Source organism: Ranitomeya variabilis, chromosome 1, assembly GCF_051348905.1.
Source record: "Ranitomeya variabilis isolate aRanVar5 chromosome 1, aRanVar5.hap1, whole genome shotgun sequence".
Taxonomy (NCBI): Eukaryota; Metazoa; Chordata; class Amphibia; order Anura; family Dendrobatidae; genus Ranitomeya; species Ranitomeya variabilis.
Genome location: NC_135232.1, coordinates 756,294,844 through 756,308,492, shown reverse-complemented (window position 1 = coordinate 756,308,492; position 13,649 = coordinate 756,294,844). Strand labels below are relative to the sequence as shown.

The following is a 13,649-nucleotide window of genomic DNA, read 5'->3' as shown; positions in this document are numbered from 1 at the left end:
AATATTTGCAGAATAAAGGACCAGGTGAACCACATTTCTCTCAATTAGTCAGGTCACAGAGTGAGATGAGAGGCGTTCCATCTATCCCAGATTTTGTTGAACTTACACGGGCAACCCCTGTTTTGATAAAGAGTGCGCTCATAGGGGACAACTGCATTCACCAACTCAATCCAGGACCTAACGGAGGGGGGTGAGTTCCCCATCCACCGCAAAGCCAACAACTTCCTTGCCAAAAAAAGTGTTTCTCGCAGAAAAATCCCCGTATAATGTTCCCAGGCCTCCTCGTCCCACACTCCAAACAGGCAAATTAAGGGTTCAAGAGGAATCGGAATCGACAGTATTGAAGTTAATAGTGACGTTACCTCCCTCCAATAGTGAGAAACAATGGGGCACTGCCATATATGTATAAAATCAGCATCAGGTGAGTGGCAACGCAAACATTCCGATGTCGAGCATCGACCCATCCGAAAAAGTCTCAATGGAGTCAAGTATGACTGGTGGATTATATATAATTGGGTCATATTATTGACCGATGGGGAGACTTTGAGGGGGGAATTCCAAAATATCCTCCCATTCCTCGTTTTGCATATCAGGGATAAGCCCCTCCCATTTGCCTCTCACCGAATCCACAACAGAGTTCGTCCCCGCTGATAACAGATACGTGTATAGGGACGAGAAAAGACCCTGAGGTCCCTGTGACTTAAGAATACCTATCAGAGGCAAAGATGAGATGTTACGGTTCATCCCCTCATTCCTGACAAATGACTGAATGGCAGATCTGAGCTGCAGGTATCGAAAAAATTGAGACCTTGGAAGATCATATTTATTTTGTAGTTGCTCAAAGGACATAAAAACCCCCTGATCATATAAGTCTCCCATCAAAAGAACCCCGTAGGAAACCCAAAATTTTGTAGATGGGTGATTCACCAGCGTCGGGAAATAACCATTATCCCATAGAGGCATCTCGGCTACAATGTCCCCAAATCCAGTAACTTTTTTAATTTTCTTCCAAGTGGATCGTGCCAATCGAATCATAGGCAATAGACGGGGAGCGCTTATTTTTTCCGATTCCAGAAGACCCAGAGGACATTTAGCACCAACAGAGCTAACCAAGTGACTTTCAGAATTAGGGAGATAGTTATGAGGCATCCATTTACATAGTGCTTTAGCCTGTCCCGCCAAATATAAAAAAAAAATCTGGCAATGCCGCTCCTCCCCTCTGTTTAGGTCTTTGCAAAGTAGTCAGTTTAAGCTTGGGCCTGCTTTTCCCCCACACGAATGAGGTAACATGAGAATTTAAGTTGGTGAAGAAGAATTTTGGTACAGTTACTGCACTATGTTGAAGACAACAGTTGAATTTAGGGAGCAAAATCATTTTTATGAGATTAATGCGGCCTGCTACATACAGTGGAAGTTTACCCCAAGATGTAAATTTCGATTTGGCGTATTCCAGCAGGGGGAGAACATTGAGCTGTAGATCCGACCCACTGTGCTGGGACATATAAATACCCAAGTACTTAAATTTAGACACTATGGGCAATGAAGAGAGAGTATTAAGATTGGGTGCTGGGAGTTGAGATAGAGGCAATAGGGCAGATTTATCCCAATATATAGGCCTGAGAACCCACTAAATTTATCTATGGTAGCAATTATCCTTGGCAACGTTTCTTCTGCCCTATCCATGAATAAAATCATATCATCAGCATATAAACCAATGATGTCGGTGCGGTCTGCTATTTTAATACCATCAATACCAGGGGTTGAGCGTAAACGTACAGCCAATGCCTCTATTGCTAGAGCAAATAGGGCTGGGGAGAGGGGGGCACCCTTGACGGGTTCCCCTATACAGTGAAAATGGTTCAGAAATGGAGCCATTAACAACTATACAGGCCTTAGGTTTCAAATACAACACACCAACCCATTTCAAAAATTTCTCCCCAAAGCCATATTTCTGCAGACAAGCAGACAAAAAGGGCCATTCAAGAGAGTCGAACGCCTTGGCTGCGTCTAACGACGCCAATGCCCAGCTATTATCTGGCAATAAAGAGCTATATTGAATCACCGACTGGACCCGTCTAATATTTATAGAGGTGCTCTTACCAGGCATAAAGCCAGTTTGCTCTGGATGTACAATATCCAATATGATGGAGTTCAGCCTGGTAGCCAGTATCTTAGCAAAGATCTTATAATCCACGTTTACCAGGGATATGGGACGATAGGATCCGCATTCCAAAGGATCTTTCCCCTCCTTTTTAAGTACAATAATATGTGCCTCATAAAAAGTATCAGGTAGACACCCTCCCTTCCATATCTCTTTAAATACTTTCAATAAAAGCGGAGCCAGTATCTCCCGGTATCTCCTATACAACTCTACAGGAAAGCCATCCGGCCCAGGGGCCCTCCCAGAGGCCATATCTGTTATAGCTTGCTCCACTTCTTCCAGGGTAAATTCAGCGTCCATAAAGGCCTGCTGGGTGGAACTCAGTGTAGGGAATGTTATATCGGACAAATATCCTAAACAATCGGAAACACTGAAACCGCTCTTAGATTCATACAACCCTTTATAATAGTTATAAAAACATTGAAGTATTTCTTCAGTGGTAGAGTTTAGTGAGCCGTCTGGTGAGCGAATTTGTATTATGTTGGATGTGTTGTGTTGACGCACCAAGTAGGCCAGAAATTTTCCCGCCTGGTTCCCCATTTCAAAGTACGATTGTCGCGTGAAAAACAACTTACGCTTAGACTTTGGTGTCCAAGTGTTGGGTGTACAGTCTTTGCAGAGTCAACCACTCAACCCTATTGTCATTAGTCTGGTCAGCTGTATATGTTGCCTCAGCATTTCTCAAACGTTGCTCAATCTCATCGTCCTCCCTTGATGTTACCCTTTTGATATATGAGATTGTAGATGACAGACAGCCCCTTAGATATGCCTTAAGTGTAACCCAAAATAAATTAATATTCTGAAGTTCTGAGTGGGACTGAATGAAGCAGTTCAGCTGGTCAACCGTCCTATCATCTGAATCCATTAGTTTAAGCCAAAAGGGATTCAATTTCCACACTCTACCATTATTTAATTTTCCCAAACACGAGTCTAAGCGTAATCGGACTGTGGTCTGAGGTTCCTCTATTACCGTGTTTCACACTATCCACCCACCGCACCAAGTCACCGGACCCGAAGATATAATCTATGCGAGAGAGGGAACCCTTAGTGGATGAGTGGCAGGTATATCCCCTCTCCCCAGGGCGATGCATCCTCCATAGGTCTATCCAGCCGCTATTTTCCATAAATAGTGCCAACTGAGTCGGGGTCGAGGAAGGAGGAGGAGACAAAGGTTCCCCAGGCGACCCATCTCCCAGTCGCATTCTATCAAGACCACTGTCCATAACTAAGTTGAAGTCACCCATACAGATAACATCTTAAGTATTGAAGTATTAGCCGGAGGGCGTTATATATGCATAATATGACATTCGCGGGAGTTAATTAGTGCATGGACAAAAACAAAACGTCCCTCTATATCCCGCCGAGTCATCCGGGCCTCCCATCGGACATCTTTGTGTATTAATAATGATACCCCTCTCGAGTAACTAGTGTGAAACGCGTGAGCATGCCATTGTACCCAAGGTTTCTGTACACCTCTGGCTGTATCCCTGGTCAGATGCGTCTCCACCAGGGCCACAATATGAGGATGATATCGCCTGATTTGAGAAAACACCTAAATTTTCTTCCGGGGTGATTTAATACCCCGTATGTTCCATGTCATACATATCAGCTCAGACCCCATACTCAGCCATCAAAGACATGGTATGCACCGATGGTGAGAGAAGTCCACTGATTATGCATAGGAAGTTATAATGGCTTTGGAGGCGGCTCTTACCCAAATACCTACTAAAACTAGTTAAATCTAACAAGAAAAAAAAACTTAACAAGAACTGAACAATCCAGGAGCATAGATCAATACTCCCGTCTTCAAATAAACCTGGGGATACCCCCGCTGATTCCAGCGTCCGGTATTGTTGGCACGTTGAGCGCTCGCAGGGAGAGCTCCAATTCAACAATTAAGTAACTGTAGATTAGCCGAGAACACATCAGAGTTCTGTTCCATTAGACATCCCACGGGAATGCAACCAATCAGCTGCCTCTGACGGGTCAGTGAAGAACAGGGAGGAGCCGTTGCTGACAACCCGGAGACGCGCCGGGTATATCATGGAGTAGATAATGTTCTTATCTCTGAGTTGCTTCTTAACATCCACAAATCTTGCCCGCTGTTTCTGGAGCTCAACGGAGAAGTCTGGAAATATCGAGATTGTGGCATCGTTGAACTTGATGGGACTCTTGTCGTGCCAATCGTAGGATAGCATCTCTGTCCTTACAATTAAGGATACGTGCCAGGAAAGGTCTGGGTGGAGCTCCAGGAGGAAGAGACTTGGTGGGGACTCTATGGGCTCTTTCCACCGAGAACATTGGAGAAAATGTATCTCCCAGTGATGATTTAAGCCAATCCTCCAGGAATTTTTCAGGCTGCGGGTCTTCTGTACGTTCCGGCAGGCCTATGATGCGAATGTTGTTTCGACGCATTCTGTTTTCAAGGTCATCAGCCTTTTGTTTCCAGGCGTTCGTGGAGCCAGCAACTTTTGCCAATTTGGCCTCCATAGGTTTAATGGTGTCTTCCACCTGAGACACCCTTGTCTCCACTTCCGCCATACATCCCTTCATAGCTTGCATGTCTTGCCTCAGACGCCCCACCTCAGTGTGTACGTCTTCTATTTGTTCAGAGAGGGACGTTCTAGTCAGAGATATAGCTTGCATTAATTGTGCAGATGCTTGCTTAAGAGTCAGTTCATCTTGCTCACCCTCATCGATATTATCAGAAAGACGATTTCTCCCCCGCTGAGCTTGTGAGGAGTTATTTCTAAGAGATCTTGCACTGTCCTGAGCATCACTCCTAGCAAACTCTTTTAGCTTGTCAGCTACAGACGTATTTTTTGCACGTTGCATGATTAACAGGTAAATGATGCAGCAAGGTGGTCTAAATCAGATCTACAGCAGTGTCCCGCGGTCACACCAGGGCTGTTGTATATAGTATACGGCGTTGTTGTTTAGGGCCTCTATGTAAAGGAGGTGCACCAGTGTACTACCAGGAAGTGTAGGCTGAGGGTTTAATGGCAGTCCCTGCAGTAGGGAATGTCCTGGGTAGTGGTGATAGCAGCAAGGGGACCTATGTAATCTCCAATTGGAGACACAGCTGGCCGAGTTATGGCTGATATTGGAGCGCGGGGCTCAATCTTTCAGAGCTCACACCGCGCTGCCCCTTAGTCTGTGGAGCGCAGGTATTTGTTTCTCAGCCGCGCTGTAATGAGGAGCTGCGCCACGTCCTCTGCTGCAGGAGCGCGCGCTTCAGTAATGGCCGCCGCTCACAGCCGCCCCCACTGCCAGTATGCGTCCTTCTCCTCCCGTCGGGCCAGGGTCCCGCAGCTCTCACCTGCAGGCGCCCAGTGCTTCCCGGAGATCAGGAAGGAACTTCAGCCGCAGTTGTTCGCAGCACCCCGCAGCCTGTGAGTAAAGCGTCCTCCTGGAAGATGGCTGCCGCCACATGCAGGGCCCACCGCCTCGCCGATCTTCCTCTTCCTCCCTCGCCGGCACCTCCCTGTCACCGCCTCAGTCCTCTCCAGGAGCCGGCAGCCTCTATACCTCCAGGGGTCTCGGCAGCAGTAGAATATAGGTTATAATGGGGTCCAATAGGCAGGATGGTGAAAGGATATTAGGGAGCTCTCCCAGAACGCGTCTTTCTCCTCTTACTCCAAAGCCACGCCCCCTGCAGTGACTATTTTGTAACATCTACGCCAGGTTTTTTCTGGAGAATTGCAAATATGCCAGTTTAGTGCCCATACATTGTGTCCCCATACAGTGTAGTGCCCCAATACATGGTGCCCAGCTTGAGCTTCTGGTGAAAGGCACCTGTAAATTAAGTGATCTCCCCCCAGTACAATAATGCCAAACATGTGGCTGCGTACTGTGGTTTAGGCACAGTGGGGCTCAGAAGGAGGGGGGCATTTGGATTTGGGAGTGCAGAATTCACTGGATTTTATTTGAAGGAGTGTCGGTTTTCCAGGGTCTTTATTCTAACAATAATTTGGGAACCCTCTATAATTCCAGTGACATGACGCACCTGAGGGGGGGTGTCTGTTTTTTTGAGGGATAAATTAGGGGTTTTATTGGGAACATAATATATCACATTCTTGTGTTCAATGCTGAGCAATTCCGTCCAGGTTTCCATGTAAATTCCATAAAAACACGATTCAGGCAACAACCCAAATGAAGCTATCCAGCATATTGAGGCAGATGGAGACACATTGTACTCAGTTTGGCTTCTGCTCCGTTGGTATCCATCTTTTTAGTTGTGCACAGATCTGTGGTTGACCACACTTGTGCGCTAAAAAGATGCCAAAAAGGATGTGATACTGCCGGTACACAGACCATTCCAAAGTGGCTCCATCTGGCTCATAAGTGAGTGGTTCTGTCGAGGGTTTTGACTGAATCTGTTTTGGTGAATTTACACGGAAACCTCGACTTAAGCACTCAGCAGAGAGCGCAGGATAAGTGTGAGCCGAGCCTTATTACAATTTTTTTTGGGGGTAGAATGAACAAATAGACCGCAGTACAAGAATAGTTTAATTGCGTTGCGCTGTTCACTGTGTGATGTAAGTGGCAAGGTGGATTTATTCTTCGGGTCGGTGAGATTACCAGGTTTTAGGGATTTGTTTTGGTTTTGCTACCATCACACAGTAAAAACTTTAATAAAAACATTTTTTCACCATATTCTGAGAGCTGTAACTTATTTACGGGCAAACAGAGCTGTATGAGAGCTTATTTTTTGCGGGATGAGTTGCAGATTTTTTTGATAAGTCCAATTTGTTCGTCGGGTCGGTACAATTACAGCGATACTTATTTTTTAATGCTTTTTTTTCCCCCCACACACTAAAAACAATATTTTACAAAAATGAATTTGTTTTTGCATAGTCATTCCGAGAGCCGTAACAATTTTTTTTTACGAATAAGCCATGTTAGGGCTTGTTGATGTGGAAAGTGTTGGCGATTTCATTCATACCACTTTTTTTTTTTTTTTTTTACATACGACTTTTTGATTGCTTTTTATTCACTTTGTTGTAAATCAGTATCGTGAAAAAGCGACATTTTTGTCTTTTTTTTTTTTTTTTTACACGGCGTTCACCAAACTGAATAACATGCCAGTTTTATAGAGCGCATCATTCTGGTAGCAGCAATAGCAATTAGGTATACATTTTTTTGGTTTATTTTTGTTTAACACAAAGTCTGTTTTGAGTGACAGTTTTTCGTGATTTGTGTGCACTGTGTCTTATTTTTTTTTTACATTTTTAATTTTACTTTTTTTTCCCAGACTTTTCACTGAGTGACATGTGTAATTTTTACTTTGATCACTGGTCTCATACACTGCAGTACTCATGTACAGCAGTGCATGAGACTGTCAGTGTCTCACTGACACAGCTTATTGCTGGATCTCAAAGGCCACCATGGTAACCATTGGGACCCACGATTCTTATAGCAGGGGGTCCAATGGTCTGGTGACCCCATTGCAACAACAAATACCGCTGTCGCAATTCATAGCGGTATTTAAACGGTTAATCAGCCCCAATCGGTTGCAAAACCGGCCGTGTAAGATACGGCAAGATGTCAGGCGACGTGTACAGCTGACACCTGTGGGAATAGGAGCCATTTTAAAACGGCAATGAGAAAATAAGGCCCCTTAATGACCTCTGTTTTAAAGCATATTGGCGGTCGATAAGGGGTTAAAAAGAGCATTTTGTGTCTACTGGTGTCATCTTTGTCTAATATTTAAATTAGCTTGGTAATTTGAAACACAGAAGTGTGACAAACATGCAAAATAATAGGAAATCAGAAAGGGGGCAAACACTTTTCACACAACTGTACATTACACAAAGACATACTGAAGGATTGCTGGACTTACCACTCCAAAACGCTTGAAGTAATCTCTCAGTTCAGCTTCCCCACAGTTATGTGGAATTCCACCCACAAATATCTTGTTAGATTTATTGCTTTCAGTTCTAGGGCTCTTCTGCTGCTGTAGTAAAAAGGAAGACATACTGAGGGTCAACACCATGTCCGGCTCCACAATTGGATTGTGCATATTGATTCTTTAAGAATCCTTTATTTCACTAACAAATGGACCATCGCCACCTTAATGCTGTCTTCTCAGAGGGTGCACAAAAAAGTTGCAAGGTGCACTCTTGCACTCGGAGTCCTTGGTGTTCAGAAACTGGAAGCCTAATATCCAGTCTCGGATCATTCCATATCAAGTGAACCAATGATTTTTACCACTATATTTTTAATTCTTTTGAGATTTTGTTATTTGGTAATAGTGTGTCAGAGAATGCAAAATGTGAAGAAGAAAAAATTCTAGATATTTTTTTTATTTTTTATTGATTTTCAAAGTTCGGAAAAAGTGCGAATTTCGGTGTTGCCTGCCTTTACATTTCTCCCCATAACTCAGGCTAGAAAAGAGAGAAATAAAATAAACACCATTCTACTCGGAACAGTACAGGCTTTCACCAGGTATGTCACAAGAGTATCTTTGATAATATTTTAGCTATGCGAACGCAAGCGCAAAACTTTAAAACGCATTTCCAAAAAAAAACGTTTAATTTAAAAATTTCAAAAACTACACATGTGCCTGCTATGCTCCTAGCCACATCTGTACCAAAATACAAGCTGGGATCGCGATGGGATCATATTTTAAAAAATAAAACTATTACAGTGTCAGTTCAAAAATCTTGATTTCAGATCTGTTCAGCCTGTGGTCTAACAGTGTGGGGTCTAGATTTACCAAATAATCCATGATTGTTAGATATTACTGTATTATTTTATTATGTTACCACTTAGAAGCAGGAGAGGACAGAGGAGAAGCTTTGTTAGGGCTGAGGATGACCAGGGGTAGACAGTGAATGCAGAGCAGACGACAGGCCGGCAGCTTGGGCCTCCACAGACCGTATTCACACCAAATCTTATCATCCATGCCACTCCTCAAATGTAGGGAGAAAAATACTCTTAACATCCAGTTCATGTATTGTACAAACCAGGACTACGAAGAGGAGGAGAGTTTGTGAAAACATCGGTTACAGGAAGCAGAACCCTTCAGAGGGACTCAGCAATACCGGACTGTCATCCCATGTAGTGGAAATAAAGACAGTGACGTCCATGAAGTGGTAGAAGGCGGCACAAGATCGGCAATGGATGACACAACTGGCTATGTGACCTGTGAATATGATCAGCGCTGACGGCTACTGGACTCTCCAAAGATTGTGAAAATGAAGACGTAGAAAGGACTTTTCTGCACCGTCTGGTCCAGCGCCATCCTTTGTGTATCCAAGAAAATCAGACATTGTAAAAGTGAACAAAAATCAGATATAACTCAGGTGGAGCCGAGCACCATGAAAGCCGCACATACTCTGACACAGAAGACGGCCATTGCTAGTGAGCGCTTATGGGCAAGATGACATTTCACCCACTAGAAGGGACACATTGATGACAACAGGCCAGTGTAAAAACCTACTATTGTTTGATTAGTTCATATTTTATAGAACGAGGATCTAACTACGGTAATATTCTCAAACACTTCATAAATGACATGTTTAGTGATATAGTAGAAAAAAAATTGTTCCATGTATAAATAGGTGGTAAAAATATTGGTTCTTTTAATCTTGTTTTTAACATATAATTAGGATCAGACTGTATTTAGAAAACCACACTTGAGGATGTGATCACCTTTTATCTTTTGGCTTGTTCAATGAATTCAGGTTGAAAATGCTGAGCAAGTTGTGTTATGATGATTAAGATGTATTTATTCTGGCACTTCAGTATTTGTTTTTTGTGTTTCTTTATTGTTACATATAAATGTTGAATGCAATAAGTTGTAATTTGAAAAGAAAAAGGGAAGAAACTCACACAAACATAAAATCAGATGATTCAAGGCTTAAAAAAAAAAAATACAAATTTGATAGGTCCCAAGTTGAATCCTTGTACAAATATAAACAAGGACACAAGTAACACACATGCATGTTTTCACAATTTTAAAACATACGTTTTTTTCAGAATTGCGCATGAAAATTTTTAATTTGATTTCTCCAAAACAAAATATAAAGAAACAGTCTTGTGACATATCAAATGAAAGCCGGTACCGTTCTGAGAAAAATGATGCCTCTCCCACCTCTATATCTTAATTCTAGCCCGAGATATGATAAAAAATGTAAAGCCATACCAGGCCAAAATCCGCGCTTTTTCAAAACTTTAAAAATCTGTAAAAAATTAACTGATGAAGAAAAAAATTCTAAACTTTTAATTTGTAATTAACTAAAGTTTTACTTCATAAAAACAAAAAATAAAAAAAATCTAAAGACGTAAGGTAAAAAAAAAATTCATATTTGGATCACTTGATATGGAATGACCCAGATCTGAAATCCAGCTGCTGATTCCAACTTCTCTCTAGTATAGTGTAAGGAGAAAGCTGTCCATCAGCATGGTGGGGAGGGAGGCCTTGGCTTGTGAAGAGGCAGGATTCCTTCCCAGCGTGATGCAATAGCTGCAACTGACAGTGCAGATTTCCCAAGAGCTTCACAGCAAGCACATAATAAACACTAAAAATCATGTATCTTATGAAACACAAAGGGGGGTTCCCATTTCCTTTCATTTCTAAGTCCCACACTGGAATTATTCACCCATTCAAACATTCATATCACGGGTCCTTACCCATCCTTCTCTCGGCCTGGTCCTTTCCGGTTGCATTCCACGAGGTGTGCATGGCTTTGGATCAATCTGAAACAGGACAGTGCAATGAATAGATACACACTTCCTTCTTAAAGGGTACCTGTTACATCTCTTCCTATAGTCCCCAGCTGGCTCTTCAAAAGTATGTTTGTTTCTTTTCTCTAAAATACCAGAGCATTACAGAGAAAGACGTATCTAGCTGCAAGCGTGCAGCCAGACTAATTCACGCAGTATAAATTGAGTGACATGTTCTCTAACAATTTAAAGAGAACCTGTCACCATGAAAATGCTATCCAATCTGCAGGCACCATGTTACAGACCAGCAGTAGTGGAGTAGATTGATAGCTTTGTGAGAAAAGATTCAGTATAACCTGATTTTAATTATTTAAACCTTTCCTTTTTCCAGGATTTTCGGTCCAGTGGGCAGTCTTATCAGTGACAGCTTTCCTTGTACAAGTGTGCAAGCAGAGATGGCTGTCAGTCACTGGACCGAAAAGCCTGGATAGAGTTGAGAATGAATGAATGAATGAAGATACTGAATATTTTTTCAGAAACCTATATATCAATCTACTCAGCTTCCCCTGCTTTATAAAATGGTGTCTGCAGATTGGCTCCATGAAAATGCAGTCCAATTTCCCTTTAAATGCCAGTGCATCAACAAGAGCAGAAAAAAAAAATTAGAATATATCAATTCACAAGGGCAAAGAAGTATGCCAGCGCACACTGTGGATGACGTAGGATGCGTCACCTACACGAAGCACAAAAGGAGGACGGCATCGAAAGAAGGGAGGCACGGAGCAAGACCAGTGACACCCATCGGACCCGTCTGCCCCACAGGGGAGTATAATAACAGGTTTTTTTCTTTTGCAGCAGGCTGGATCGGGGGCATACACGCAGCATATCAGAATGCTGTATATGAGGGCTGAAAAGTGGTGGCCGTATTTCACATGGTGCAAACCTGGTGACAGGTTCCCTTTAACACAAACATCTGATTTAAACAATAGGACATTATATGAGAATACCTTCCCTTTAAGAGTCATCATGGAGTTAAATCACAAAATATTTTTAAGGCTGTAATTTTTGTACCACAGCAAATATGGTAAAAAGTTTACTTACATTTCTGCCATCCAGTGTGTGAGGTCTACTGGTCAGCACTGTGCCAACACAGTTTGGATCTTGAAATTTTACAAAACCAAATCCTCTTGATTGATTTGTTGTTTTGTCCTTCATTATCACACAATCGACAACTTCCCCATACTGGGAAAAGTAACCTCGCAGGGTCTCTGTAGAAAGTACAAGTATGTACAATACATGTGAGGTTGTAAGTTGTAAGTAACAACAGTTGTTGTCTATAGCAAACACCAGGGGGAAAAAAAGAGAAATGTCTAATTAATATTAAGGCTACGTCCCCACGATCAGGAAGTAGCAGCATTTTGGACGTCGCGTTCTAATCAAGCAGTTAAATCCGCGTGTGTTCAGTGAACCATGTGGATTAACCGCATGCAATGACTGGCTATGGGTGGAACTATGTAGCAGAGATGTGCGTCTCCGCTGCAATCATGAACATGCTCAGAAACCCGCGCAACGGGTGAGTTCACGCAGCGTTAAATAGAAGCACAGTGGGCATGGGATTACTATAAAACCCATCTACCGTGCTTCTAATGTAGAACGCAGCCTTTTGGATGCAGCGCAGGTGAGCTAGGTCCAAAACGCTGCTTATTCCTGATCGCAGGCATGTACCCTTATGCTTAGAAAGGTCACTAGATCTATTCTACTGCAAAGAGAGTTTATGGAAATCTGTCATAAAAATCAACCCCGTCCAAAAACTGCTTATATTTGTCATGGTGATCATCCTCACCCTAAGGGTACGTTCACACAGGACTTTTTTGCTGCGTATCTTTGCTGCTTTTTTTATGCTAATTTTCAGCTGCTTTTTATACAGTACCAGCAAAGCCTATGAGATTTCAGAAATCTCATGCACACACATTGGGTTTTTGTTTGATCAGTATTTTCTGCTTTGCTGCGATTTTTGGACATAGGGCATGTCACTTCTTTCAGCGTTTTTGCAGCGTTTTTTCACCCATTGACTTGAATGGGTGATGGAAAAAACGCTGCAAAAACGCATGTAGCATTATTTGCTGCGTTTTTTGTGCAGAAAAATCATGGCCAGCAGGAAGTGATCTCACAGCCAAGAGCTTAGGGGTGTGGTTAGTGAGGTGTGAAGAGCCAGCCATTGTGAGGTGTCCTGATTGTGATCTATTGTGAGGGAGTTCCTGGTAGTGAGGTGTGAAGAGCCATTGTGAGGTGTCCTGATTGTGATCTATTGTGAGGGAGTTCCTGATAGTGAGGTGTGAAGAGCCATTGTGAGGTGTCCTGATTGTGATCTATTGTGAGGGAGTTCCTGGTAGTGAGGTGTGAAGAGCCATTGTGAGGTGTCCTGATTGTGATCTATTGGGAGGGAGTTCCTGAAGTGAGGTGTGAAGAGCCATTGTGAGGTGTCCTGATTGTGATCTATTGTGAGGGAGTTCCTGGTAGTGAGGTGTGAAGAGCCATTGTGAGGTGTCCTGATTGTGATCTATTGTGAGGGAGTTCCTGGTAGTGAGGTGTGAAGAGCCATTGTGAGGTGTCCTGATTGTGATCTATTGTGAGGGAGTTCCTGGTAGTGAGGTGTGAAGAGCCATTGTGAGGTGTCCTGATTGTGATCTATTGGGAGGGAGTTCCTGAAGTGAGGTGTGAAGAGCCATTGTGAGGTGTCCTGATTGTGATCTATTGTGAGGGAGTTCCTGGTAGTGAGGTGTTAAGGCCCCGTCTCACTTAGCGAGATCGCTAGCGA

At 43.0% G+C, this 13,649-nt stretch overlaps 1 protein-coding gene across 7 annotated transcripts in view; it reads right to left on the bottom strand.

Moving 5' to 3' along the window:
- The window catches only part of DAZAP1 (DAZ associated protein 1), a 68,610-nt gene that overhangs the window by 38,076 nt on the left and 16,885 nt on the right, over positions 1-13,649 (bottom strand). For all 7 annotated transcript variants that reach the window (XM_077271121.1, XM_077271137.1, XM_077271128.1 and 4 more), the window contains 3 exons: positions 11,933-12,099; positions 10,799-10,864; positions 8,004-8,117 (listed from right to left, as the gene is read on the bottom strand). In XM_077271121.1, the coding sequence (XP_077127236.1) occupies positions 8,004-8,117; positions 10,799-10,864; positions 11,933-12,099 (347 nt within the window). The remainder of the gene's footprint in view (positions 1-8,003; positions 8,118-10,798; positions 10,865-11,932; positions 12,100-13,649) is intronic.